Source organism: Leuciscus leuciscus (genome assembly GCF_965113295.1).
Source record: "Leuciscus leuciscus genome assembly, chromosome: 9".
NCBI classification, from domain to species: domain Eukaryota; kingdom Metazoa; phylum Chordata; class Actinopteri; order Cypriniformes; family Leuciscidae; genus Leuciscus; species Leuciscus leuciscus.
This window is the reverse complement of record NC_138733.1, coordinates 2,208,658-2,235,017: the sequence shown is the minus strand read 5'-3', so window position 1 is coordinate 2,235,017 and position 26,360 is coordinate 2,208,658. Positions and strand designations below refer to the sequence as shown.

The 26,360-nt window shown below is 38.9% G+C and overlaps 4 protein-coding genes across 10 annotated transcripts in view; all 4 read left to right on the top strand.

Moving 5' to 3' along the window:
• Window positions 1-1,033: 1,033 nt before the first annotated feature.
• On the top strand, window positions 1,034-9,210 carry LOC309506296 (delta(14)-sterol reductase TM7SF2). Its single transcript, XM_082180090.1, has 11 exons — window positions 1,034-1,178; window positions 1,257-1,353; window positions 1,946-2,127; window positions 2,204-2,258; window positions 3,082-3,279; window positions 4,917-5,020; window positions 5,096-5,215; window positions 6,028-6,196; window positions 6,360-6,440; window positions 7,564-7,686; window positions 8,994-9,210. Exons 1-11 carry the CDS (start codon window positions 1,128-1,130, stop codon window positions 9,152-9,154), a joined length of 1,341 nt encoding a protein of 446 aa, XP_082036216.1. The 5' UTR covers window positions 1,034-1,127; the 3' UTR covers window positions 9,155-9,210.
• Window positions 9,211-10,309: 1,099 nt separating this feature from the next.
• h3f3b.1 (H3 histone, family 3B.1) lies at window positions 10,310-14,579 on the top strand. Its single transcript, XM_082180360.1, has 4 exons — window positions 10,310-10,423; window positions 12,031-12,180; window positions 13,727-13,880; window positions 14,006-14,579. Exons 2-4 carry the CDS (start codon window positions 12,053-12,055, stop codon window positions 14,132-14,134), a joined length of 411 nt encoding a protein of 136 aa, XP_082036486.1. The 5' UTR covers window positions 10,310-10,423; window positions 12,031-12,052; the 3' UTR covers window positions 14,135-14,579.
• On the top strand, window positions 10,327-21,914 carry LOC309506419 (histone H3.3A). Of its 2 annotated transcripts, none has more exons than XM_082180359.1 (4): window positions 10,327-10,423; window positions 17,974-18,123; window positions 20,586-20,739; window positions 20,830-21,914. In XM_082180359.1, the coding sequence occupies exons 2-4, from the start codon at window positions 17,996-17,998 to the stop codon at window positions 20,956-20,958; spliced, it is 411 nt and encodes a 136-aa protein (XP_082036485.1). In that variant the 5' UTR covers window positions 10,327-10,423; window positions 17,974-17,995; the 3' UTR covers window positions 20,959-21,914. The 2 variants fall into 2 exon arrangements, with proteins under 2 accessions (XP_082036485.1, XP_082036484.1); XM_082180358.1 differs by lacking the exon at window positions 10,327-10,423 and adding an exon at window positions 16,389-16,524.
• A 672-nt stretch (window positions 21,915-22,586) lies between these two features.
• The window catches only part of eif3k (eukaryotic translation initiation factor 3, subunit K), a 7,826-nt gene continuing 4,052 nt past the window's right edge, over window positions 22,587-26,360 (top strand). For all 6 annotated transcript variants that reach the window (XM_082180318.1, XM_082180317.1, XM_082180314.1 and 3 more), the window contains exons 1-3: window positions 22,587-22,792; window positions 23,790-23,888; window positions 24,947-25,067. In XM_082180318.1, coding sequence (XP_082036444.1) covers window positions 22,731-22,792; window positions 23,790-23,888; window positions 24,947-25,067 — 282 coding nt within the window. In that variant the 5' untranslated portion in view covers window positions 22,587-22,730. The remainder of the gene's footprint in view (window positions 22,793-23,789; window positions 23,889-24,946; window positions 25,068-26,360) is intronic.

The window sequence follows — 26,360 nt, the reverse complement described above, 5'->3', positions numbered from 1 at the left end:
TTATTGATATTAAAGTGTACTTTATTTGTGTTAGGAGTACATTACAAATTAATTACGAGTGTGTTCGAAACATACAAGCAATAAACCATAAGTGTATTATTTGAGTAAAAAGTATATACATTAAGCTTATTCCAAATACTATAAATTGCACACTTTGTCTTCAATAACAAATGCACATTCGTAAAAAAAAAACATTAGGCCTACTAAATCTATACTTTGTACAATATACTGTTGTATCCTATAATGTAGTATACTTTCAATGCATTGTTACAATGATCATTTTCAGCACAGTTCAAATATACCTAAAATATATATTTTAAGTAAAGTGCAAATAAATACACTTTAAAAAAAATAAACAGAATTTTCACTTCAAAGATATTTTTAGAAAATATAGCCTACTAAAGTACAATTATTTTAAAGTGTGTTAAAAGTTGTATTGTGAAAATAGGTAAAGGCATGATGCTATACCTTTAATATATTAAAAGTAAATATATACAAAAAAAATGTTAGTATATTTTGTTATAGTATATGGTTAGTATATTTGCTATGTACTATTGAAAAGGGAAATATATTTAAAATACAATAAAGTATACTTTTTTTTCACTAAGGAACGTTAAAAACGTTTTAGTTGTTTTAAATGTTTTAAGAACGTTATGCGACCGTTAAGGGAACATTCCATTTTCTGCAAACATCACGGGAACGTTACTTTTGAATGTTCTCTGAACGTTCTGAAACTAGAAACATTTAAAAACCGTTAGATGGAACGTCCAACTAAAATATTTCAGAAATAAAGCGTTGCTTTTCCCCTTTGTTTATGCGCTAACATTTTGAAAACACAATTAAAGGCCAGATAACTTTGAACAAACGTTCGTAACTTTGTCAGAGGAACGTTAGCCAGAGTTCCTGGGGATCTGCACGGCAGCTTCATCAAGTTTTTGAGGTTTTCATCAGATCTTTCCTTCAGAATGAGGGAAGTTAGTGCAACTCAACACGACCGTCCGTTAAACGTTCTCTGCTATTGCGTGTTTCGTTGCGTCAGTAGTGTGTGTGTGTGTGTGTGTGTAAGCATAAAGACCTCCGTCTTTGATGAATACAGCAGTGTTAGAGATCGCATCTGAGTTGGCACGATGGTTTTGGACGAGTTAATTCATGCACGGACTCATGATCAAGAACATCAGGTGAGCTTGTGAAATGAAATCCGGTGTTTAATCCAGATTCAGTCTGTATTTATTCACACACTTCTGACTGTCCTGTAGCCGCACAGGAACGGATCACACACACTGAAGCTCAAGGATGATGATGATGATGAAGGCAAAGGTGTCGTTCAGGTCCACAGTAGATGGAACAACATCCGTAAGTTCACATTTTTCAATTCAATTCACATTTATTTGTATCGCGCTTTTCACAATACACATCATTTCAAAGCAGCTTTACAGAAAATGCATGAGTCCACATTACAGTTTAGAGTCTGTTATCAGAGGAAACTGTCTAAGTTATGTATTTCAGAAATGTATATACAAAATCACAGTTAGCTTACAAAGATATAAATTTAAACAATATAATAATAATAATTAAGGTTGAAGTATTGAATTAATGAATACTTGTTTGTTAACAAATGATTAAGTGCCATAGTTTTTATGGTAACACTTTCTATGAAGTATTACTATTCTATACATATATTTATATAGATTTGTTAAGACTGCATTATAAGAACAGTTATGGTTACATTTATATTATTTTTATTATTACTTATAAGTCATGCATTTGCTTTTTCAATGTGCATGCTCATATACCATTATACTCTGATTTATAATATTAAAATATATCAAATATTAAATGTATCCAGAGATACTTATTTGCAATACCAATTAGTTATCAGTTATGTTTTAATGATTGATGTGTGTGTGTGTGTGTGTGTGTGTGTGTGTGTGTGTGTGTGTGTCAGATCTGTCTCTGGTGTGTGTGTTGTTGGGTGTTTCTCTCATAGCTCTGCTGGACTGCTGTCGCTCCTCCTCTGACTGGATTCTGCTGGGTTCTGGCGGGTCCGTCTGGGACTGGACGTCTGTGTCCGTGGTTCTGCTGTTCACTGTCCTGCAGGGGGCGCTCTATCATCTACCTGTGGGACAGGTGAGACCTGAGCTTTCCTGCAGAAACCAGTTGTCTATTATTCATTATTTATTTTCATTTGTCCTCTTCTATGCAGGTGACAGAAGGCAAGATGGGCTGTAATGGAACGCGTTTAAAATACAAACTCAATGGTAGGAGATTGAACACAAATCACCTCAGAAATTACACTATATTGCCAAAAGTATTGGTACACCCTCCAAATCATTGAATTCAGGTGTTCCAATCCCTTCCATTGTCACAGTTGTATAAAATCGAGCACCTAGGCATGCAGACGCTTCTACAAACATCTGTGAGAGAATGGGTCGCTCTCAGGAGCTCGGGTTTGGCGTTTGCCAAGAGAACGGTACTTGTCTGACTGCATTGTGCCAAGTGTAAAGTTTGGTGGAGGGGGGATTATGGTGTGGGGTTGTTTTTCAGGGCTTGGACCCTTAGTTCCAGTGAAAGGAACTCTTAATGCTTCAGCATACCAAGACATTTTGGACAATTTCATGCTCCAAACTTTGTGGGAAGAGTTTGGGGATGTTCCTGTTCCAGCATGACTGCGCTCCAGTGCACAAAGCAGGTCCATAAAGACATGGATGAGGAGTTTGGTGTGGAGGAACTGGACTGGCCTGCTCAGAGTCCTGACCTCAACCCGATAGAACAGCTTTGGGATGAATTAGAGCGAGACTGTGAGCCAGGCGTTCAACATCAGTGCCTGACCTCACAAATGCGCTTCTAGAAGAATGGTCAAAAATTCCCGTAAACACACTCCTAAACCTTGTGGAAAGCCTTCCCAGAAGAGTTGAGGCTGTTATAGCTGCAAAGGATGGGCCAACTCCATATTAAACCCTATGGGTCAGGAATGGGATGTCATTAAAGTTCATGTGCACGTAAAGGCAGACATCCCAAAACGTTTGGCAATATAGTGTATGTTTCTGGATGAGTTGAGCATGTCTCAGGGTTCTGCTGCAGGTCTCTATGTGTTCCTGCTGAGCGCGGCTCTGTTATCGGCGCTGTGGTTCTGTGGCGTCCTGCGGGCCGGTGCTGTGACGGACCGGATCTTCTCTCTGGTCAGCGCTGGCATGGCCGTCTCTCTTCTGCTCAGTCTGGCGCTGTACATGCGTCCCATCAGCACACACGCCTCCGCACAGGTGCACTACCACAACACAGGTGCGACACACCTCACACACACACTAAACGCCAGTGTACTTCTACTCACAAGCAGTGTTGGGCAAAGTTACTTTTAAAAGTAATGCGTTACAATATTGCGTGACTCCCAAAAAAGTAACTAATTGTGTTACTTAGTTACTTTTTATTAAAAATAATGCGTTACAATATTGCGATACTCCCAAAAAAGTAACTAATTGTGTTACTTCGTTACTTTTTATTAAAAGTAATGCATTACAATATTGCGATGCTCCCAAAAAAGTAACTAATTGTGTTACTTCGTTACTTTTTATTAAAAGTAATGCATTACAATATTGCGATGCTCCCAAAAAAGTAACTAGTTGCGTTACTTCATTACTTTTTATTTAAAGTAATGTGTTACAATATTGCGTTACTCCCAAAAATGTAACCAATTGCGTTACTTAGTTGCTTTTTATTTAAAGTAATGTGTTACATTACTTTTGTGTTACTTTTCTCACCTGGGCTTGCTTGTTTGTTTTTTAATAACAACCAAAAAAAGTTCTATTTTTGACAATTGTTAAGGCCTCAGGCTGAAGGAAATGCATATTTACTCCTGTACAGTAGAGGGCGCCGCTCAAACAAACCTAAAAGGATACAGGAGAAGGAAGTTCAACACTTCTTATTTCTAAATCTAATCTAGAGTAATTTTTGCTTATTAGTATGGTTGAATTAGATCATTGAAGGTCGGCAGCAAAACATTGGTTAATAAAGTGAGATTAAAAAGTATATTTGTGTAATTAGAAACGTTTTGTGTAAAATTCTGAGATTGCATTTTACTGTTGTTATTCATTTTGAGGAATACTGTGTAATTCGTGCAAGTGAGATGAGTAAATGCATGTTCACATTTAATCTAGAACTAAAATAACCATCATGTTTACACGCACACACACACACACACACACACACACACAACCTCCTCACTTTATTTCTCTCAACACAGTCAATAAATGTGAAAAAGTTACTTATTTGAAAAAGTAACGTAGATATTTTGTTGTTAATTGAAAAAGTAATGCATTACTTTCCTAGTTACTTGAAAAAGTAATCTGATTACGTAGGCGAACTCAATTAACTTTGTAATGAGTTACACACAACGCTGCTCACAAGGGTGTTCAGAGGTCAAAGAATATGCATGATTTTAGATATTTTGGATGGATCAAAATCACCATTTTACAGACATTTGATGTTAATTTAGCTTAATTTTACATGAGACGTTGGACGGATACATTGACGGCTCATACTTTAATAATTCATATTCAGTTATGAGTCTGAAATGCTGTCAATCATTATGAATAACATATGAAGGGAAGAAGCTTTAGTGAAATATCTTTTGAAACTGACTTTATGTTCAGTTTAATAAGAAGTGTAGGATGTTTTTCTCTTTTAATCAGCATGTGTGTGTATGTTTAATATTAAAATATAATAATAAATTATAGCTGTTTTTCTGTCAGTCTATTGATTGTTGAATTGAATAAAATACGTTTATATCCCCCTCCCCCCTCAAAAAAAGAAAGAAAAAAAGGGTGTTCAGAGGCCATGTGTGTGTGTGTGTGTGTGTGTGTGTGTGTGTGTGTGTGTGTGTGTGTGTGTGTGTGTGTGTGTGTGTGTGTGTGTGTTTACAGCGGATCCCCTGCTGAGGTTTATTCTGGGCCAGAATATGGATCCTCGTCTGGGCATCATCGACGTCAAGCACTTCCTCATGGTGCGGATCGGATTCATCGGCTGGGTGAGTTTGTGCTCATGAGTTTTCTGAACGCAGTGAGAGAGAGGAGACTGATGAGTGTGTGTGTTTGTCCTGCAGGCCATGATGGATCTGAACTATCTCCTGACCGCTATAGAGATGAAGACCTCGCTGTCTCTCTCTCTGCTGCTAGTGGTCGTCTTTCATCTCATTTACATACTGGACTTCCTCATCGATGAGGTCAGCAGGACATACTCATTTCTTATTGGCTTAAAATGTGATCATCATTCTGAAAATTCAAAAGTAACATTCTCATAATGTTTGAAGAATGAGAAAATGGAATGTTCGCTTAACGTTCGAATAACCAAGAAACTGACAGTACATGTGAAATCTGCTGTGTTTCCATCCAAAGGTGCGAATTTGTGCACAAAACTGAAATACGGCATAAATCATTTGCGAATAAAGCAGCGTTTCATGTGTTTAAGAGAACAAACTCGTCACTTCCTGGTGCAGAATATCAGTAATAAACTGTAAGTTTCTGCTATCAGACTCTTTTCCCTCCATCATAAACGAGTGTGTCTCAGAGCGTCAGGCGAAACACAGTAAACGCTGTCATGTTCTCTAGCGTTCGGATGCTGGTGTTCGGGAACACACTCGTGTGTGTGAGACGCTTCTGGAGGGAATTACACCAAATCATTCTGATCACACACTTTGACTTTGAGAAACACCAAACCAACATTAGAGATGCTGCGATGCAATTGGTCCACTGGTTACTCCAGTTATCCAATCACAGCTGACGCTGAGGGAAAGTCACATGTGGTTTAGAGGGATTCATTCAGTAAATGTGTTTCAATCGTAGTTTACGTGCATGACTTGTGATCGGATGATCTCTCTCAATTTTTTTAGTAGTTATTGGACAATAATGAGCTCCATCCAAGGTTTCTTTTAATGCAATATCCCAATATTATTCATATTTTATGTAATTTGTTATTATTATATTGTTATTATTAGTTATTCTGCTGTATTGTATGATTTGTGTGATGGTTGGTTAGGGGTCTGTGCTGACGACCAAAGAGTTCACAGAGGAGCCGATCGGGTTCATCATGATTCTGGGCGAGTTCATCTGGATCCCGTTCTTCTCCAGTCTTCCTGTTTACTTCCTGCTTCAGAGGCCCAATCAGATCCACTTCCTGTCTGCCGTGCCCATCTGCCTGCTGTTCGGTGAGAATAACTATTATTATTATTATAATCTTCATCAATCAGCCGTCAGATCTCACATTTAGGAAAGAAACATGAGAGTTTTACATTATGAACAGCATTTTATTCATGAAGACTTGATTACAATCCAGTTGTTGTTAAAATACTCAATCAAATGTATTGACAGGTGTTGGCTTCCTGATTTATTACCTGTCCAACGAGCAGAAAGATGGTTTCCGCAGAAATCCAGACGACCCCGCCTACGCTGGTGTGTGTAACATCTTCATCTTCATCTTCTCATCCTGCTTTCTTTTACAGTGGATATATAAAGTCTACACACCCCTGGCCTCTGGTGCTCTTCTCTAATTTTTTACTGAAACATTTTACGTTTTGTTTTTTACTTCATCAGAATGGTAAGAAACTTGGTAAAGGTTTTGGCACTTGCTGTGTGAACACACACACACAAATTGATTTGAAAAGGTTAAACGGTCCTGAAATATAGTCACACTTGTATTGTTTGCGCATTGGGAATGAATGGGAGACGTTTAGTGGAAGTGTTTGGCACTGCACCTACACAACATCTTACTTTACAGCTCATATTTTGAGATATCAACCTCAAATTTGGAGCACAACTAGTTTAGATGTATGGCTTTGATTTTCTCACAATTTTAGAGTAAAATATAATGTTAATGTATAATGTTTTGGAAAATATATATTTCATATGAAAATTAAAAATGGTATTTTTGTGCATTTTTAATAACAATAAATTAAATATTTTATAACTATTTCTAAGTTCACAAAAAAAAAAAAAAAAAAATCTTTAAAAAGAGACCAAACTTAAGTCTGTTGCTCCGAAGCATTAAAGATTTATAACAGTTTAAGTTATACATTTTTATTTTCAGGTCTATGCTCTAAAAAGTTAATGAATTGGTAATAACTACTGCAGAAATATAACTTAGTACCACAAAATCCCCTAAAAATACAAAATATTATATTAAAAAATACAATCAAACTAAGATATAATAAAATCATTTCATTGGAGAAAAAAAAAGGTCATTTTTTGAGCGACACATGAACAGTCCCAGAAGGGGTTAAAACAGCTGGTTTTTGTGACGTAAAAAATGTAATCAGAACTTCACGTCTTAAAGTACAAATGCCAACCTATGCAATGCCTCTGAAAACCAACGCGACACATTTCAGAGAAAAAAGAACTTGAAATAACCTAAATGCATAGGTTTTTCCTTTGTTGTTTTCATGGATCTGTGTGTGAATGGGGTTTGTTTTCTCCACGTGACCAGTGTTACTATATTACATGCCAAGAAAGCATAAGATTGAGATTTTATTTGACATTCACTCAAATTTTCTGAGTGATCTCAACGTCTCTTTCAAAGGTCTGCACACAATCCGAAGCCCGTCAGGAAGACGTCTCCTGGTTTCTGGATGGTTCGGATGGGTCCGACACCCTAATTATCTAGGAGACATTATGATGATGTTTGCCTGGTGTCTCCCCTGCGGTACGAGCATTAAACTCATTCATTTCAGTTTCAGGGTTTCTGCAAAACCTTAAAAAGTCTTAATTCGCACTTCCACAAATGAAGGCCTTAAAATGGCATTAAATCAGAGCAGAAAGTCTTAAATTCATAAAGTCATCATGGCATTAAATGTTGCATGCATTCAAAAAATGAATACTTTCTCAGTATTTTTGTACTGTTTTCCAACACAAATATCTAAACAAGTTTAAATCAAGATAAATTTACTTGAGATGCAAATGTAAAATGTAATTCTAAATTAAGCTGATTTCTCTGAGCCCACTGGTAGATATTTGTTCTCGCTTTAGTCATGAACTTAATTTTGATAAATTTCACAGAAAACAAGACTTCACATTTCAATTAATTTGACATCTGAAGTAAATGTATCTTGATTTAGGAATCTTAACAATCTTTTTTGCAGTTTGATCAGAATTGGTACAGTACAATATATTTCCATATTGTAGTGGTTTTGAGCAAAATGATTCAAGCTTCTTCTTTTCTTTATTGTATAATTAATTAAAAAGTAACTATGGAAGCTTGTTTCCGCCACAGAATAAAACATTTTAAAAGATAATTGTGACTTTTTCTCTCACAATTAAGAGTTTATTTAAAGCAATTCTGACTTTATATCTCGCAATTCTGAGAAATAAAGTCAGAATTGCGTGAAATAAAGTCGCAATTGCGTGAAATAAAGTCAGAATTCAGACTTTTTTTCTCGCAATTGCGACTTTATATCACGCAATTCTGACATCTTTTCTCAGAATTGTGAATTCTTTTTTTTTACCTCAGAATAGTTTATATCTCCCAATTGCGACTTTATATCTCGCAATTGCGACTATTTCTCGCAATTGCGACTTTATTTCTCAGAATTGCGACTTTATTTCTCAGAATTGCGACTTTATTTCTCAGAATTGCGACTTTATTTCTCGCAATTGCGACTTTATTTCTCAGAATTGCGACTTTATTTATCACAATTCTGACTTCATATCTCGCAATTGTGAGAAAAAAAGGCAAAATTGTGAGATTTTTATTACTATTATTTATTTATTATTCAGTGGCGGAAACAAGCTTCCATAAGTAACAGATATCTGTTGGAAGATGTATTTACAAACTCTGAAGTGTTTTTCCATAAACATTTACATTTAGAGAACATATTGATTAGTTCCCTTCAATTTAATTCTTACATTTGCGTTACTTTGTCTTAAAAAGGTCTTAAATAAGTCTTAAATATACCTTGATAAAGTCTGCAGAAACCTGAGTCTTCTCTCAGCTGCTGTTGGTCTGTTCTTCAGGGTTCTCCAGCATTGTGCCGTACTTGCCGGCGCTGCAGTGCTTTCACTTACTGAGGCAACGAGCCAATGAGATCGAAGACTCGTGTCTGAAGAAACACGGCGACGCCTGGAGAGAGTATTGTCGCCGAGTGCCGTATAAACTGGTGCCGTACGTGTACTGAAGATCTGATATCTGTACTGTGGATGCTTCTTTTGTACATAAACCTTTATAAAACCACGGCTCTTTTGTTGTGTTGTTATTCTTAGCTGTGTAAATCCAATGATTTGAATATGTAAATCCAGACCATGTCATGTGATGTTTGATTTCCAACACGGTTTGAAATCGCTGGTGTTTCTGACGTCACAAACTACCTTGTAACCAATCAGATCAACGTGTGATCGTCAACCAGTGGATCTCTGAGCTGAGTGAGTGGAGGCGGGGCTCATTTGCATATTCATAGAACCACGCATACTAAATGAGGCAAGGGTGTCTAGTTACATTCAAGATATTTTAAGGCATGAAGATTTTCTTTCACGTTTAAATATGTAATTTTGGTGATAAAAGATGAGTTTTAAGGGATACATTGACAACAGGAGGACTTTAAAACTTTAGTTCCACTTTATATTAGGTGACTTAACTTTTTTACGAAATTATGACTCATAATTATGATATTAAAAAGTCAAATTTATGCGATAAAAAAATGTATATTATGTTCTGTCATAATTTCAACTTTTTGTCATAATTGACTTTTTAAAGGGATAGTTCACTCAAAAATGTTAAATTCTGTCATAATTTACTCAATCTCAAGTTATTGCATACCTGTATACATTTCTTTGTTCTGCTGAACACAAAAGAAGATATTTTTGATAATGTTTGTAACCAAACAGTTGTGGAGCTCAGTTTTTCCATATTCTTCAAAATATCTTCTTTTGTGTTTAGCAGAAGACAGAAATTCATACAGGTTTGTAACAACTTGAGTAAAAGAAGACAATTTTCCAATTATTATTTTTTTTATGAACTGGCCCTTTAATTCATCTTTTTTTATTTTTATGTTTGGCATTATTTCGACTTTTTGTCACTACGACTGTACGACATTCTAAGTAAGAATTTAGTTTCGACTTTTTAATTTAATTATTTAGATTTAGTGTGTCATAATTATGACTTTTAGTCATTTTTACAAAAAAAATTTTACGTGTCATTGTCAGATAATCTGCTTTTACAGTAGTACATTGACCAAAACGATACGAGAATAGTTTATTTAACGTAGTAAAAACTGATTCTGCTTTTAAAACTGTGCTTTAACACTCTTATGAAGAAAGGAAGATTAGTGTGATGAAGCGCGCGAGCCGCGGTGTATGATGGGAAACTAACAGCCATTTCACCTCAAACTCTCTTCAAGCAGCAAAAACCCTCCGCGGCGGAACAAACCCTCTCGAACACCCGGCGACAGGTGAGTCCTCGCCCGGTACACACTTCACAACGGCCCGTTTAACGACGACGGGAATCCATCACGTTTATGAACGCTCTGAGTATCGTGTGGGAAAACCGCTATAAAACGGTCTCGATCTGAAGTGAGACACACGCGTCGCGCGCTCACTCTCCTCTCTGTCGCTTTCCTTCGATGATTTAAACTCATTCTCACACTTTTGCTCGCTGTGATTTTATAAAAACACTTGCTGACCGTGTGCGCTACCGCTGTACGCCGTTAAACGCGATCGATGTAGTAGTTATACGCTGGAAATCGTGTTGTCTGTTTGTTGTGCTTCGCTCGATAAACTGCTGTTTGTTTCATCTATTCTCTCACATTTCTAGCAGCCATTATGTCATCCGCTCAGGGGGCGGGGCTGGATTTGCACACTGAGCGTTGATTGGTGCGGAGTGACTGAAGCCCCGCCCCCTTGGCATCTAGCTCGCGTTTATTGGCCGAGAACATGTTGATTGATGGGTGTCACACTAAAACCACGGGAAACCCCGTGAAACTCCACTGACATTTAGCGTGATTGACATAATCGAGTCAGACCAAACAATTTTAGTTTTATTTTAATTCTGTTCATTATTTTTTCAACGTACTTTGCCAAAACAACACGAAAAAGCCTTTATATATTTTGTTTTTCTTACTTAAACTCTTTTAGAAATAATAATATTAATCATACATATATATAATTACAATAATACTTATTATTAGAAATGCAATATTTGTACCCTAAACTTTTACATTTAAGTCTAATGTATGCAAAGGATCTGTTTATTTGGTTGTTATTTATCATATTTACTCTTTACTCTGTTTTTGTTGTGTCTTTTTTTTTTTTATCTACACGTCAAAAATATTGTCTTATTATGTATTTAAAAGTGCAATAGAGCATCTTAATGGATATGTTCATCGGATTTTGCTAGTCAAATAGTAAACATCTACCGTGAAGTGTAGTTTTGTGATGTAAATATTGCATATATTTAAACATCTTGGGTAACACTTTACAATAACGTTCATTAGTTTACATTAGGGTTAGGGTTATGTATTAACTAACATGAACTAACAATGAGCAATACATGTGTTACAGTATTTATTAATCTTTGTTAATGTTAGTTAATAAAAATCCAGCTGTTCATCATTTGTTCATGTTAGTTCACAGTGCATTAACTAATGTTAACAAATACAACCTTTGATTGTAATAACGTATTAGTAAATGTTTAAATTCATATTAAATAAGTTTAATAAATGCTGAAGAAGTATTGTTCATTCTTAGTTCATGTTAAAGGTATAGCGGAGGATCTTTCCAAATTTTAGATAAGACCCGCCCTCTCCACTTTTTGAAAAGTTTGATTGATTCACCAGAATGATTGACAATTAGGAGGACCAATAGTTTAGACTACCCACCAGGAAGTAAAACATCCTCCGCTATACCTTTAACTAATGAACCTTATTGTAAAGTGTTACCACATCTTGTTGTATGCATTTTTGCATCCATGCAAAATCAAATAGTAGACCTCATGGATATTCTTAGTGTCATGTGACTGTCCTCCTCCTCATCATCATCATCTAGTGTGTTTGTTCCTCAGTTTCAGGTGACTGTGTGTCAGGATGGCCCGTACGAAGCAGACCGCGCGTAAGTCGACTGGAGGAAAAGCTCCTCGTAAGCAGCTGGCGACTAAAGCGGCCCGTAAGAGCGCCCCGTCCACCGGAGGAGTGAAGAAGCCCCATCGCTACAGGTGAGGACGCCACACACACATGGCTCTGTGTTGTCAGAGAGTAACGGCTAACGGCTCTGTCGTCTGATGCCGCTAGCGGCTCTGTGTCGTCTGACAACCGCTAACGCTAACGGCTCTGTGTCGTCTAACGCCGCTAACGGCTCTGTGTAATCTAACGCTGCTAACCGCTCTGTCTTCTGATGCCGCTAACAGCTCTGTGTCGTCTGACACCGCTAACGCTAACAGCTCTGTGTCGTCTGACAACCGTTAACGCTAACGACTCTGTGTCGTCTGACGACGCTAACGGCTCTTTGTCGTCTAACACCGCTAACGGCTCTGTCTTCTGATGCCGCTAACAGCTCTGTGTCGTCTGACAACCGCTAACGCTAACAGCTCTGTGTAATCTAACCCTGCTAACCGCTCTGTCTTCTGATGCCGCTAACAGCTCTGTGTCGTCTGACACCGCTAACGCTAACAGCTCTGTGTCGTCTGACAACCGTTAACGCTAATGACTCTGTGTCGTCTGACGACGCTAACGGCTCTTTGTCGTCTAACACCGCTAACGGCTCTGTCTTCTGATGCCGCTAACAGCTCTGTGTCGTCTGACAACCGCTAACGCTAACAGCTCTGTGTAATCTAACGCTGCTAACCGCTCTGTCTTCTGATGCCGCTAACAGCTCTGTGTCGTCTGACACCGTTAACGCTAACAGCTCTGTGTCGTCTGACAACCGCTAACGCTAACAGCTCTGTGTCGTCTGACAACCGCTAACGCTAACAGCTCTGTGTAATCTAACGCTGCTAACCGCTCTGTCTTCTGATGCCGCTAACAGCTCTGTGTCGTCTGACACCGTTAACGCTAACAGCTCTGTGTCGTCTGACAACCGCTAACGCTAACGACTCTGTGTCGTCTGACGACGCTAACGGCTCTTTGTCGTCTAACACCGCTAACGGCTCTGTCTTCTGATGCCGCTAACAGCTCTGTGTCGTCTGACAACCGCTAACGCTAACGACTCTGTGTCGTCTGACGACGGTAACGGCACTGTGTCGTCTAACGCCGCTAACGGCTCTGTCTTCTGATGCCGCTAACAGCTCTGTGTCGTCTGACACCGCTAACGCTAACGGCTCTGTGTCGTCTAACGCCGCTAACGGCTCTGTGTAATCTAACGCTGCTAACCGCTCTGTCTTCTGATGCCGCTAACAGCTCTGTGTCGTCTGACACCGCTAACGCTAACAGCTCTGTGTCGTCTGACACCGCTAACGCTAACAGCTCTGTGTCGTCTGACGACGCTAACGGCTCTTTGTCGTCTAACACCGCTAACAGCTCTGTGTCGTCAGAGACTAACGCTAACGGCTCTGTGTCATCAGAGACTTAACGGCTCTGTGTCGTCTGACGCCGTTAACGGCTCTGTGTAGTCTGATGTCGCTTACAGCTAACGCTAACGGCACTGTCGTCTGACTGCTGCTAATGGCTAAAGCTAACGTCTCTGTGTCGTCTGACGCCGCTAATGCTAACGTCTTTGTTTTGTCTGACGCTGCTAACGCTAACGTCTCTGTGTGTGTCCCTCAGGCCCGGGACCGTGGCTCTGCGCGAGATCCGCCGCTACCAGAAGTCCACGGAGCTGCTGATCCGCAAACTCCCCTTCCAGCGTCTGGTGCGAGAGATCGCGCAGGACTTCAAGACCGACCTACGCTTCCAGAGCGCTGCCATCGGAGCGCTGCAGGTCAGAGGTCACACACTACAGCACACAGATCCATGCAGTATTACTGAACACATGACAGGTCAAAACATCATCCTCTGAATGTACTGAATGTGCAGGTCATGTGACTCGTGTGTGTGTGTTTGCAGGAGGCCAGCGAGGCGTATCTGGTGGGTCTGTTTGAGGACACTAACCTGTGTGCCATCCATGCCAAGCGCGTGACCATCATGCCCAAAGACATCCAGCTGGCACGCCGCATCCGTGGAGAACGAGCCTAAACCTTCATCTCTCTGTGTGTGTGTGTGTGTGTGTGTGTGTGTGTGTGTGTTCGTGTGGCTCTGACTGAAGGACTCGAGGCACTAAATCACTGGGGTTCGTGAAGTCAGGTCTGAGTAAAGTCGGTCCAGGACTCGTTTCGGGTGCTAATGATTTTCTTTCATGTGTGATTCCAGTGATGCATTCTGGGATTGATCGTGTCCCAGTCGTCCTCCTCACACACACACAATCTTGTGTTATTAATGAGCATATGTAGCAAAAGACTGTAGCTATTTTATACCATGTGATGTGCTTCTTCATGAGTTGTTTAGGCAGACACTCACTCAGGTTTTTCTACACCCTTTCATGGTTTTATCACGAGGTGATCGATTGCGTTTGCTTTGTTTTTGTACGTCTAAGAAGCAAATCTTTGTACTACACAGATAATAAATTGGTGTTGAACTGTTATGGATGTCATTTCTGTAATGAACCAATATCCAGTTTCTCCACAGGCAGTTTCTGTGTGTCAGACATGATGTAGTCATGTGATATCTCATGATAATGTGTTATAGTTCATCGTTCCATGGGCTTAATATGTCTTCTTCACTCAAGCTAAATTTCAGTTACAAACTAAAGTTCAGAGAAATACTGTGTAAAAAAAATGACAACATAAAAAATAATTAATTATTTAAATAAAATAATAAAAACAGACAAATTAATAAATCATTTTTTATATAAAAAAAATTATATAATTGATAAAAGTAATAACGTTTATAATAGATTTATGACTCCAGAAATATTTTTATTATTAACGGTTACTTTTATGATTGTGTATTAGTACCATACTGTATGACATGGTCTGTGAAAAAAGTGTAAAAAACAACAAAAAACAACATCAAATAAATAATTAATTAATAATAAAATTAAACAAAAAATTTATGAAAATGATTCAATAATTAAGTAAATGCATAAATAATACAAATTGACACAAGTAAACTAGTTTAAAAATAAATAATAAAAATGACTTAAATAAAATAATGAAATTGATTAATTAATATCCAAATATTTGATTAAAATAAAAAATGAGTCAAATAAATAAATAAAACTTGATTTGAATAAATAAATTATAAAAACTGGGGTCCGTGAAAAAGTTCAGAGAAAATCTGAAAAAAAAGAAGAAAAAAAGACAACATAAAAAATGATTAACTAATAAATTATTTAAATAAAATTATAAAAACAGACAAATTAATAAATCATTTTTTTAAATAAAAAATAATATAAATTGATGAAAAGTAAATAATAAATATTAAAACAAATAAATAATAAAACTTGATTTAAATAAACACATTTTAATGGGAAAAAAATATTAAAACAAATTCATAATTAAAATTAATAAAATGACATCAATACAATTTACTTAAATACATTTGATTAGAATACATAATAAAAATCGATTTAAATAAATGCATTTGATAAAACATTTTTTTTAAATAAAACTAATAACAATTTGGCTTATATATCTGATTAAAATAAATAAAACAATCATATAAATACATTTCATACAAATAAATAACATTTGATTGAAAAATATGATTAAAAAAATATTAAAATAAATAATAGAAATTGATTTAAATAAATTGCATACAAATAAAGGATTAAAACAAATAAATAATAGAAATTGATTTAAATAAATTGCATTGAAAATAAAGGATTAAAACAAATAAATAATAAAACTTTAATTTAATAAATAATAGAAATTGATTTAAATAAGTTTCATTCAAATATTATGTAAAAAAATATTAAAACAAATAAACATCAAAAACGTAACGGACATTAATACTTTTTTACAAATAATTAAAAGTTCGTTTAAAAAAAACAATAAACATTGTCAAAAAATATAAATAAATCCAGCAGTACTAGTAAAACCTTAATGTAAATTATATATAATATTATCCAAATAATATTTTACACATTTATAAAAATAATTTGTAATTTTTCACAGTATAAATTACGCATGGAAATGGGGGTTAATCGCACAATGATGATCATATATGCGATGAGAGACTGAAAACCTGCTTTAAAGCTCCTTAACACCCTGTGACAGACATATGGCCAAACATAACATACCATCTGATTCCACCACTATAATGTGGTCTATTGGTTGCATTGATCATGTGTCTGATATCAGGCTGAAGTGCGCTAATAACACATGTATGTTAGTCATATAGTCTGTGCACTGCAGATCGCTATAGTGACTTAAAGATGAATTTAGGAACACACCGGTGGAGAGGCTCCAGCGCGATGCATTGTGGGAGCCGCTGATTGGCGCATTTCCGCTGCCATTGTGCGCGAGAGACGGTAAATAACACTGAAGCTCAACTCTAAACACTCTTTAAACACAATTTCCACCAAGGTAAGGCAATTAGGTCCGTGTGAATATAAATGTGTGATATTTAATTGTTATTTTAAGCAGAATAAATTGCGTTTTGTGGTATTTCGAGTGAATTTGACCGCGTCTGTGTTTATATCAGAGAAATAGAGAAGCGCTTCAGTCGCGCGAGCCTCAAAATCCATCCAAAATAAACTGATATTTCACAAACGCAGAAAATCCACATAAACGCCTCCATTCCTGCTTTAAACGTCTGCTAATGCATCCCTAGGGTCTTTTCTTTGTCGTCCGGGAGTAATTGGCGAGAACAGTGGTGAGGTTCCCAGTGAAATTGTCGAAGTTTCGTCGTTAGTTCGTGTCTTTTCTCGCTCAGTTTACGGTTCGTATCAAACAGGCGCCATGATGTTCACAGTTGAGGGGCGTGGCTAAAACCAACCGTCTGGCTTATCTCCTGTGCTCTGATTGGTCGGTTCATGAATATTAATACGACGAGGCTGACCTTTGAGACATGATTGACATGCTGAGCTTGTTGTTGTTTTAAGCACCTGCAGGAGTTCAAACTCTATACGGAAACGTTTATGATAGATTTACGACTTCAGAAATATTTTTATTTATTTATTATTAACGGTCACTTTTATGATTGTGTATTAGTATGACATGGTCTGTGAAAAAGTGTAAAAAAACATCAAATAAATAATTATAAAATTAAACTAAAGTTTATAAAATGATTAAATGATTAAGTAAATGCATAAATACAAATTGACGCAAGTAAACTAGATTAAAAATAAATAATAAAAATGATTTTAAAATAATGAAATTGATTGATTAATAATAAAAATATTTGATTCAAATAAAAAATGATTCAAATAAATATCTTGATTTGAATAAATTAATTATAAAAATAGATTTAAATAAATACATTAAAAATTATTAAAACAAATTAATAATACAAATTGATTTAAGTTATAAAAATGTATTGAAATAAAAAAAGATAAACAAATTAATTATAGTTAATTTAAATAAATAATAAAATTCATTTAAATAAATAATAGAAATTGATTGAAATAAATACATTGGATTAAAATAAACTAAGAAGAAAAAATATTTAATATTTCAAATTAATAAAATGGATAAGTAATAAAATTGGTTTGTAAATTTGATTAAAATAATAAAAACAATGACTTAAATAAATTTGTATCCCCCCCCCCCCCACCACCACCACCACCAAAAAATGGTTTAAAAATACATTTCATGAAAATAAATGTAAAAAAAATGATTAAAACAAAAAATAATAAAACTTGATATAAATAAATAATATACATTTATTACAATTTCTATATATTTCTATATTATTATTATTAATGGTCACTTTTGTGATTGTGTATTAGTATAACATGATTATGAGATATTCTTTGAAGTACCTTAGTGTCATGTGACTCCTCATCATCATCATCTAGTGTGTTTGTTCTTCAGGTTCAGGTGAGTGTGTGTCAGGATGGCCCGTACGAAGCAGACCGCGCGTAAGTCGACTGGAGGAAAAGCTCCTCGTAAGCAGCTGGCGACTAAAGCGGCCCGTAAGAGCGCCCCGTCCACCGGAGGAGTGAAGAAGCCCCATCGCTACAGGTGAGCTAGGGCTGGTGGAGGCTGGCGGAGGTAGTCGTGTTGACGGTGTTCAGAAGCAACGCTGGCTACATCACTTGCCCACTGCTATAAAATCATTTAGTTCAGTTAGAGAATAGACACTATAGTTAAACACTGAACAGTGTCTGCTTAATAACCCGTGAGCCGAACGAGTCTCGCAGCACAGACCGCCACCAGGAGGCAGACGTCATTAATCTCGAGAGCGAGGAGGAGCTGACGGACAAGATGGAGCAATATTTGGTGTCAAAGCGCCTGTTTAAGCAAATTTGTCATTGTACTGTTTTTTGTTTTGTTTTTCCACTAAGAATAATAGCCTAACGAACTCACCATTCAAGCAATCCGCCCCCGAATTGGTGCTAATTTGAAAGAGAAACTAAAATACGCACGGCTGCACGTGTCCAGCGGCGCACAGCGAGCAGAGCAAGGGTTTCAGTTCGTTACTCTGGAAGGGCCATCATTATGAATGCCTGTGTGGACATGCGCATTTTACTTTCACTTTTAAATGAGCATTTCTGGTCAGCTGAGCCTTGTAACGTGAAGAGCTCAGAGTTAAACTTATTAACACCTTGTTTCATTACATCAGTCTTTGAATGAATCGGCGTTTTTCGTTGAATGAACGGTTGAGTAACTCACTCAAAGACAGTGCCTTGCCGTCCGTCACCTAGTGGCGTAACAGTGTAACTGCACTGAGTGACAGCCTGTCTGTGCGCTGAGACGAGCAATGCTAATACTGGCGAATCAGCAGAGAGCCTCTCGTCCAGTCAGATTCGAGGATCACAGCTAACTGTTATACATATAGCAATAGCCTAACGAGCTTATTGTCAGCTTTATGTTCTGTTACTGTGCGTTCACACTGGACGCGAATAGTGCGTCAAATTCGCGCCTGCCGCGTCTAGTTTGACGCTTGACCACTTTGTGTTAATTCGCGTGTCAAGGTCCACCAAACCTAGCTCCTGGAGCAAATTGTGAAACTCCTGAAACCCTCCGGAGGGTCTGGTGGACCCGAGTACAGCGACGATGTCCCCTACGCAGCTGTTTCTGCTCTCCAGAGCATATACGAGCGGTGACTCTCTCGATTAATGCTAATGCTCGATAAACATCTAAAAAAGATGGCCGCCAACGGGTTTCGAAACTTTCGCCTACGGATTTCGCCTCCGACGCGCGTAAATTTCGCTTCAAACTTTAGTTTTTACGCGCGTCGGAGGCGAAATCCGTAGGCGAAAGTTTTTTAGATGTTTATCGAGCATTAGCATTAATCGAGAGAGTCACCGCTCGTATATGCTCTGGAGAGCAGACACAGCTGCGTAGGGGACATCGTCGCTGTACTCGGGTCCACCAGACCCTCCGGAGGGTTTCAGGAGTTTCACAATTTGCTCCAGGAGCTAGGTTTGGTGGACCTAACGGTGAGGACGCTGACGAGGACAGCGTAGGCCGTATAAGGCCTCGGCCTCGAGTGGTCTATGCCTGTCGAGCCCGCGCTCTACAGCCCGGCGTGAGGTTCACCCTCGCCCGCACCCACCTAATCTGTCATTTATTTTTGTTTTGATAATAAATGGAGCCAGCCTCCAAAAGTGAAACCTGTCCTGTGATTTAAAAAAAAAGTTTTTATACACTAAATTGTGTTTGTTGTCTTTACATTAGAATAATTATGTTTCATATAATCTAGAATAGATATGGAATAAATAGCATTCAATACAAAATGAGTATCTCTCATATATTGAAATCGAGTTTTTATGTGAAAGATTTGCTTTGCACACCAAGCATTTTAGTCATATTACAAAATAATTTATTGAGGCCAAACATAAAATAACATTATAAACTGTCACTTCACCACGTGACAGCAGCAAGCAGGCTCCTGATTGGTTAACGCGGCGCGAATTGACGCAGAAGTTCAGATTTTTCAACTCGGGCGGCAGACGCGAATTCGCGTCAAACGCGAGAATGCACAAATAGCACTACATAAAACATTCGCGAACTTGACGCGCGAATGAGGCGTATTCGCGTCTACCGCGCCGCGCTCTACGCCTCATTCGCGCCGCAGGAATTTTTTACGCGCGTAACGCGTCTTTGCATTGACTTAACATTGAAATCACTCGCGCCTGACGCGCTATTCGCGTCCGGTGTGAACGCACCATTACAGGGACCTTTATTTTGACATTCTTTGTTTACTTCACTTCCTATTTCAATGCTCTGTTTAGTTTCAGTTTTATTGGTTACTTATGTCCTCGTTTTCGTGCCTGCTGACCACAACGTAATACTTATTTAAATATAAATAATACCACATATCGCGCTATTGAGCCACTCAAAATCAAAATTAATTCACAGCGACAGCGCTAACGTGCCGCTAACGTCTCTGTGTCATCTGACGCTGCTAATGGCTAATGCTAACGTCTCTGTGTTGTCTGACGCTGCTAACAGCTAACGTCTCTGTGTGTGTCCCTCAGGCCCGGGACCGTGGCTCTGCGCGAGATCCGCCGCTACCAGAAGTCCACGGAGCTGCTGATCCGCAAACTCCCCTTCCAGCGTCTGGTGCGAGAGATCGCGCAGGACTTCAAGACCGACCTACGCTTCCAGAGCGCTGCCATCGGAGCGCTGCAGGTCAGAGGTCACACACTACAGCACACAGATCCATGCAGTATTACTGAACACATGACAGGTCATGTGACTCGTGTGTGTGTGTGTTTGCAGGAGGCCAGCGAGGCGTATCTGGTGGGTCTGTTTGAGGACACTAACCTGTGTGCCATCCATGCCAAGCGCGTGACCATCATGCCCAAAGACATCCAGCTGGCACGCCGCATCCGTGGAGAACGAGCCTAAACACACACACACACACTCTCTCTCTCTCTCTCTCTCTCTCTCTCTCTCTCTCTCTCTCTCTCTCTCTCTCTCTCTCTCTCTCTCTCTCTCTCTCTCTCTCTCTCTCTCTCTCTCTCTCTCTCTCTCTCTCTCTCTCTCTCTCTGTTTGTGTGTAGTTTTAGCGTATGGTGGCGTTGATGTACGTGGTTGTCTCTCTGTTTAATGGCAACAGACTATTAGGGTACTTCCTGTTTGCATGTACCAGCTGGTGACTGATGCGCCTCACACGCACACACACACGCACACACACACACACGTGAGTGAAGCGGTCAGGGCTGATGTCTGCGTTCAGGGTGTCAGGGCCTCTCATGCAGGGTGCTAGAACAAGCCCTGACCCTTCCCAGAATTCCCTGCTCCGCCCATCCTGAGCATGTGTGTGTGTGTGTGTGTGTGTGTGTGTGTGTGTGTGTGTGCTCGATCAGCACGGGCATTTCTATACAAATCCGAGCATCTCGTCTCCAGCAAATGTTTATAATTGCGATATTATAAAGTGTTTTTTTTCTTTTCTTTTTTTAATGCATTCATATAAGCTTGTTTCCTAGATCTAGAGCGTATTTTTCAAGATTCTTAATAAAGACATTTTTACATCACGAATCATCATTATTTTTCTCAAGGCAAACTCTGTGATTCTGCTCCGGGAATATTAATGATAATAATAATAATAATGTATCCGTCTGTTTCCCAGGGGCTTTTGATAGGAACACCTTGATTTGAGCGGAATACACACACACACATATATATATATATATTCCCGTCAGTTTTCTACTCTCCTCCCGCCACAGGATTCCTCAGGCAAACATGGAAACATTATCATTTAATCCTGAATTTCCCTTCATCCACAGTTCGACTACAGGACATTCAGGTCTTTAAATAAACTGATCTTTGTAACTGATTGAGTAATAAATGGATGTCACACACTTCTGTTTGTGCGTTGTCTTTTATTGTGCTGACGATGTTACAATTAAAAATCAAATTCTACTTGTTTAATTTTAATAATAATAATCATTTGTTGAGTTTCATGGCGTTTCTGTTTCTCTTGATATGTGTGTAATTGTTTTTATTATGGCTGAGGAACATTAGTTCATGCATTAATTAACATAAATTATTTTAAAATCAGTATTTTAAAAGGTAATATTACGTAGGCTAATTACAAGTGCTTCATTTTTGGACTCTGATTATGTCCAGATTACATGTAAACACACACATATTTGAAACAGGGTCGAAACTAAACAAATTTCAACAAAATGTGGAGGCAAAACCTTCGTTCTGGGTCTGTATTTCATAAGATTCCAGTTAGTAGTTGTAATTATTCAGCTAAATTATTAAATGAAAGCATCTGCATTGAAATATGAGCATAGCATGTATAATAAATAAGGCTCAGGGTGTGTTTTATGATATGATTAAACGTCCACCCTCATAAACGGTGTATTTAATAACTGATACAGAATGTTGTATCTCTTGTCAATTATTAATTGTTTCTTGGTTGTTCGACGTGCGTTTGAATGCAATGACTCCGTCCACGCGCACGGCGGCGCTCTCAGAAGCCGCGCGCGCTCTCCTGGCTGGGTCACGTGACTGTCGCGCGCCCGATGACGTCGGTCTCTGCCGCTCGCACACGCCGCTGTGTCGCTCGTGAGGATCCGAGTGTCTGGAAAATAAAGGAATATATATATATAAAAACGTTATAATAATAATACAAATATATAAGTGAATAAACACTCGGATCTGGAATCATGGCCACGACATTTGAGCAGATGAGAGCGAACGTCGGCAAACTTCTGCGGGGAATCGACAGGTAAAGATGAAGATGATCGCTTTATTGTTGATTATTAGTGATAACAGTAAATAAAACACAACAGAGCCTGTCAACACACTAAACGCGCTTAATTAGCGTAAAACAGAGTCGATTCATTGAAAGTAGGTGCTTGTGGGACTTGTCAACAGTGTCGATGAAGTAAAGTTCACTCTTACACTGCTAACAGCTAAACCAGCCTAAGCTAGTCGTCTGGTTTATGCTGGTTTTAGAGGGTTTTTAAACTTATGTTTTACCTAAACAGGCTAGACTTAACTGGTCAGGCTAGACTTAACTGGTCAAACTGGTAGACCAGCTGAAACCGGCCTTGTTCTGCTAAATAAGTGTCAAAACCCTCTAAAACCAGCTTAAACCAGACTACTAGCGTAGGCTGGTTCCGCTGTTTTTTCAGTAGGATTGGGTATCGTTTGAGTTTGAAAGATTTCAATTCTGCTGATTCCAAAACTTAGATATCATTCACATTTCGTCTTATTGCAAAACATTTAATTGTAGCTGAATATCATCAACAAAAACCAACAGGCTGTAAAGAACACTGTCTGTGGTTAAAAAATACCACAGAAAAACAACTAGCTTAACTAATATAAAGTTCGAGTATTATTAAAGACAAGTAAACACTCATATAACAAATAAACAAATACATACAACTGAACAAAGATACGCTTTAAATAAACAGTGTTTTAAGAAAGCTCACTCATTTGAAAAGTCATATTGAAATGCTCACAAAAGGAATTGATTAGAGGAATCAACATTTTAATTTTATAAGAAGTAGGCTATCCCTGTATCCGACTCCTGACCTTCTCGATTCCAGCCCTGTTTTCCAGCAGGGTAATTATGAAACGAGTCCAGTTTCCGCTGTAAAGCAGTTCTACAGGAGACAGTGGTGTCGTTATTCAGATCATTGTTGACTCAGTTCAGTTCAATAACTGTGACGTTCATCATTTCCGAAAGCTCGAGTTGATCTGATTAATAATCTGCACAGATACAACCCTGAGAACCTGTCCACACTGGAGCGATACGTGGACACACAGGCCAGAGAGAACGCCTACGACCTGGAGGCCAACCTGGCCGTGCTCAAACTGTGAGTGATACTCACTCACACACTCACTCTCTTACACTCACTCACTCTCTTTCTTACACTCACTCACTCACTCACTCACTCACTCTCTTACACTCACTCACTCACTCACTCACTCTCTTTCTTACACTCACTCACTCACACACTCACTCACTCACTCTCTTACACTCACTCACTCACTCACTCTCTTACACTCACTCTCACTCACACACTCACTCTCTTTCACTCACTCACTCACTCACTCACTCACACACACACACTCACTCACTCACTCACTCACTCTCTTTCACTCACTCACTCTCTTACACTCACTCACTCACACACACACACACTCTCACTCACTCACTCTTACACTCTCACACACTCACACACACACACACACACACACACACACACTCACTCACTCACTCACTCTCTTTCACTCACTCACTCTTACACTCACTCACTCACACACACACACACACACACACTCTCACTCACTCACTCTTACACTCTCACACTCACTCACTCTCTCACACACACACACTCTCACCCACTCTCACACACACTCACTCTCACTCACTCACTCTTACACTCACTCACTCTCTCTCACACACTCACACTCTCTCACACACTCTCTCACACACTCACTCACTCACTCACTCACTCTCTCTCACACATCTACTGTAAATCGTGAACATAAATGCACAACTTTAAAGGAGATTTTCTCAATGTTTCGATTTTTTTCGCACCCTCAGATTCCAGATGTTCAATAGTTGTATCTCGACCAAATATTGTCCTCTCCTAACACACCATACATCAATGGAAAAATTATTTATTCAGCTTTCATGTGATGTATAAATCTCAAAATCCTTGTTTGATACTCCTTGAAAACCAAAAAAAAGTAGTCCTTGAAAGTCCTTGAATTTCATGTTACAGTATCTGTACAAACCATGGTGTGTGTGTGTGTGTGTGTGTGTGTGTGTGTGTGTGTGTGTGTGTGTGTGTGTGTGTGTGTGTGTGTGTGTGTGTGTGTGTGTGTGTGTGTGTGTGTGTGTGTGTGTGTGTGTGTGTGTCCTCAGGTACCAGTTTAACCCGGCATACTTCCAGACCACCGTCACGGCACAGATTCTGCTCAAGGCTCTGACCAACCTTCCTCACACTGACTTCACACTCTGCAAGTGTATGATCGACCAGACCCACGTATCCTTCAGGAGACATAACGTCTGGAGCGGGGGATGTAATGAGTTGTAGACAGAGAAACCAAACGGATGCTTGTCGTTACCGGTACTGGATCTGTGTATTCATCTTAAAGTGACAGTCACAGCAGCCTAATGTATCCGCAGCTGTGTGTGTCACACAAGTTAATCAAACAACAAAAGAGAAGCTTTAACAAAGATTAACTGTATTATTATATGTAAGGGATGATGTACATCAAGCCGGGTGTTATCTCAGGGTACGTTTATACGACAGCGATACGCTTAACACGGAGACGTTCTTCCTGTGAGTTCTCCACGTACAGACACTGTTCTCAAAGTGATCCCCGTTCACACAGATCCGCGAAGACGACTAAAAGCGCTGTATTCTGCTGCCAGGCCAGTAGATGGCGATGAAACACTATAATGAAACACTGAACACGTAATACGCATGTGCATTGGCGCTTTTCCACTACACAGTACCAGCTCGGCTCGGCTCGACTCGACTCGGCTCTGTTTGGTTTTCCACCGTGTAAAAGTTGTACCTGTACCTGCTTCCAGGTACTTTTTTTCGTACCACCTCCGGCGCGGTTCTGAGCAAGCTGAGGCGATACTAAAATGTGACGTGAAAACACAGCAGACTGCTGATTGGTCAGAGAGAATCGTCACTATTCACTGCGTCATCATTGCACGCGCCAGACGGAGTATCCTGAATAAAAAACAGCAAAAACAAAAACATCCAAAAACAGCATACACTCGATTTCCTCCATTGTCCTGTGTGTGTGGGTAGCGGGTGTATCTCGCGCGTCTCGCGTAAAAGATTAAGTCACGGCAGTTTCCTGCGGCGTCGCTATGACGACCAGGTACTATTGTGGAGGTACTATCTGCAATGGAAAACGGAGCGAAAAGCGAGCCGAGCCGAGTCGAGTCGAGTCGAGTTGAGTTGAGCTGGTACTGGTAATGGAAAAGCGCCACATGACATCATCGTCTTCACAGATTCACATTTTTGCTGTTTACATGGAGATTGTTTACAAAAACATACACTTTGAAATCCGTTTTCAAAACTTTGCGTTTTCAGGCGCACAAAACGCCACTCTCACTCTCACTCACTCACACACACACACACACACCTACCTGAAGGGCTTTATTCTGAGATCTCACACACACACACACCTGAAGGGGGTTATTCTGAGAGATCACACACACACACACACACACCTGAAGGGGGTTATTCTGAGATCACACACATTATCAGCTAATAAATTAGTTTCTGTATTATGTGTCATTTGTCAGATGATTT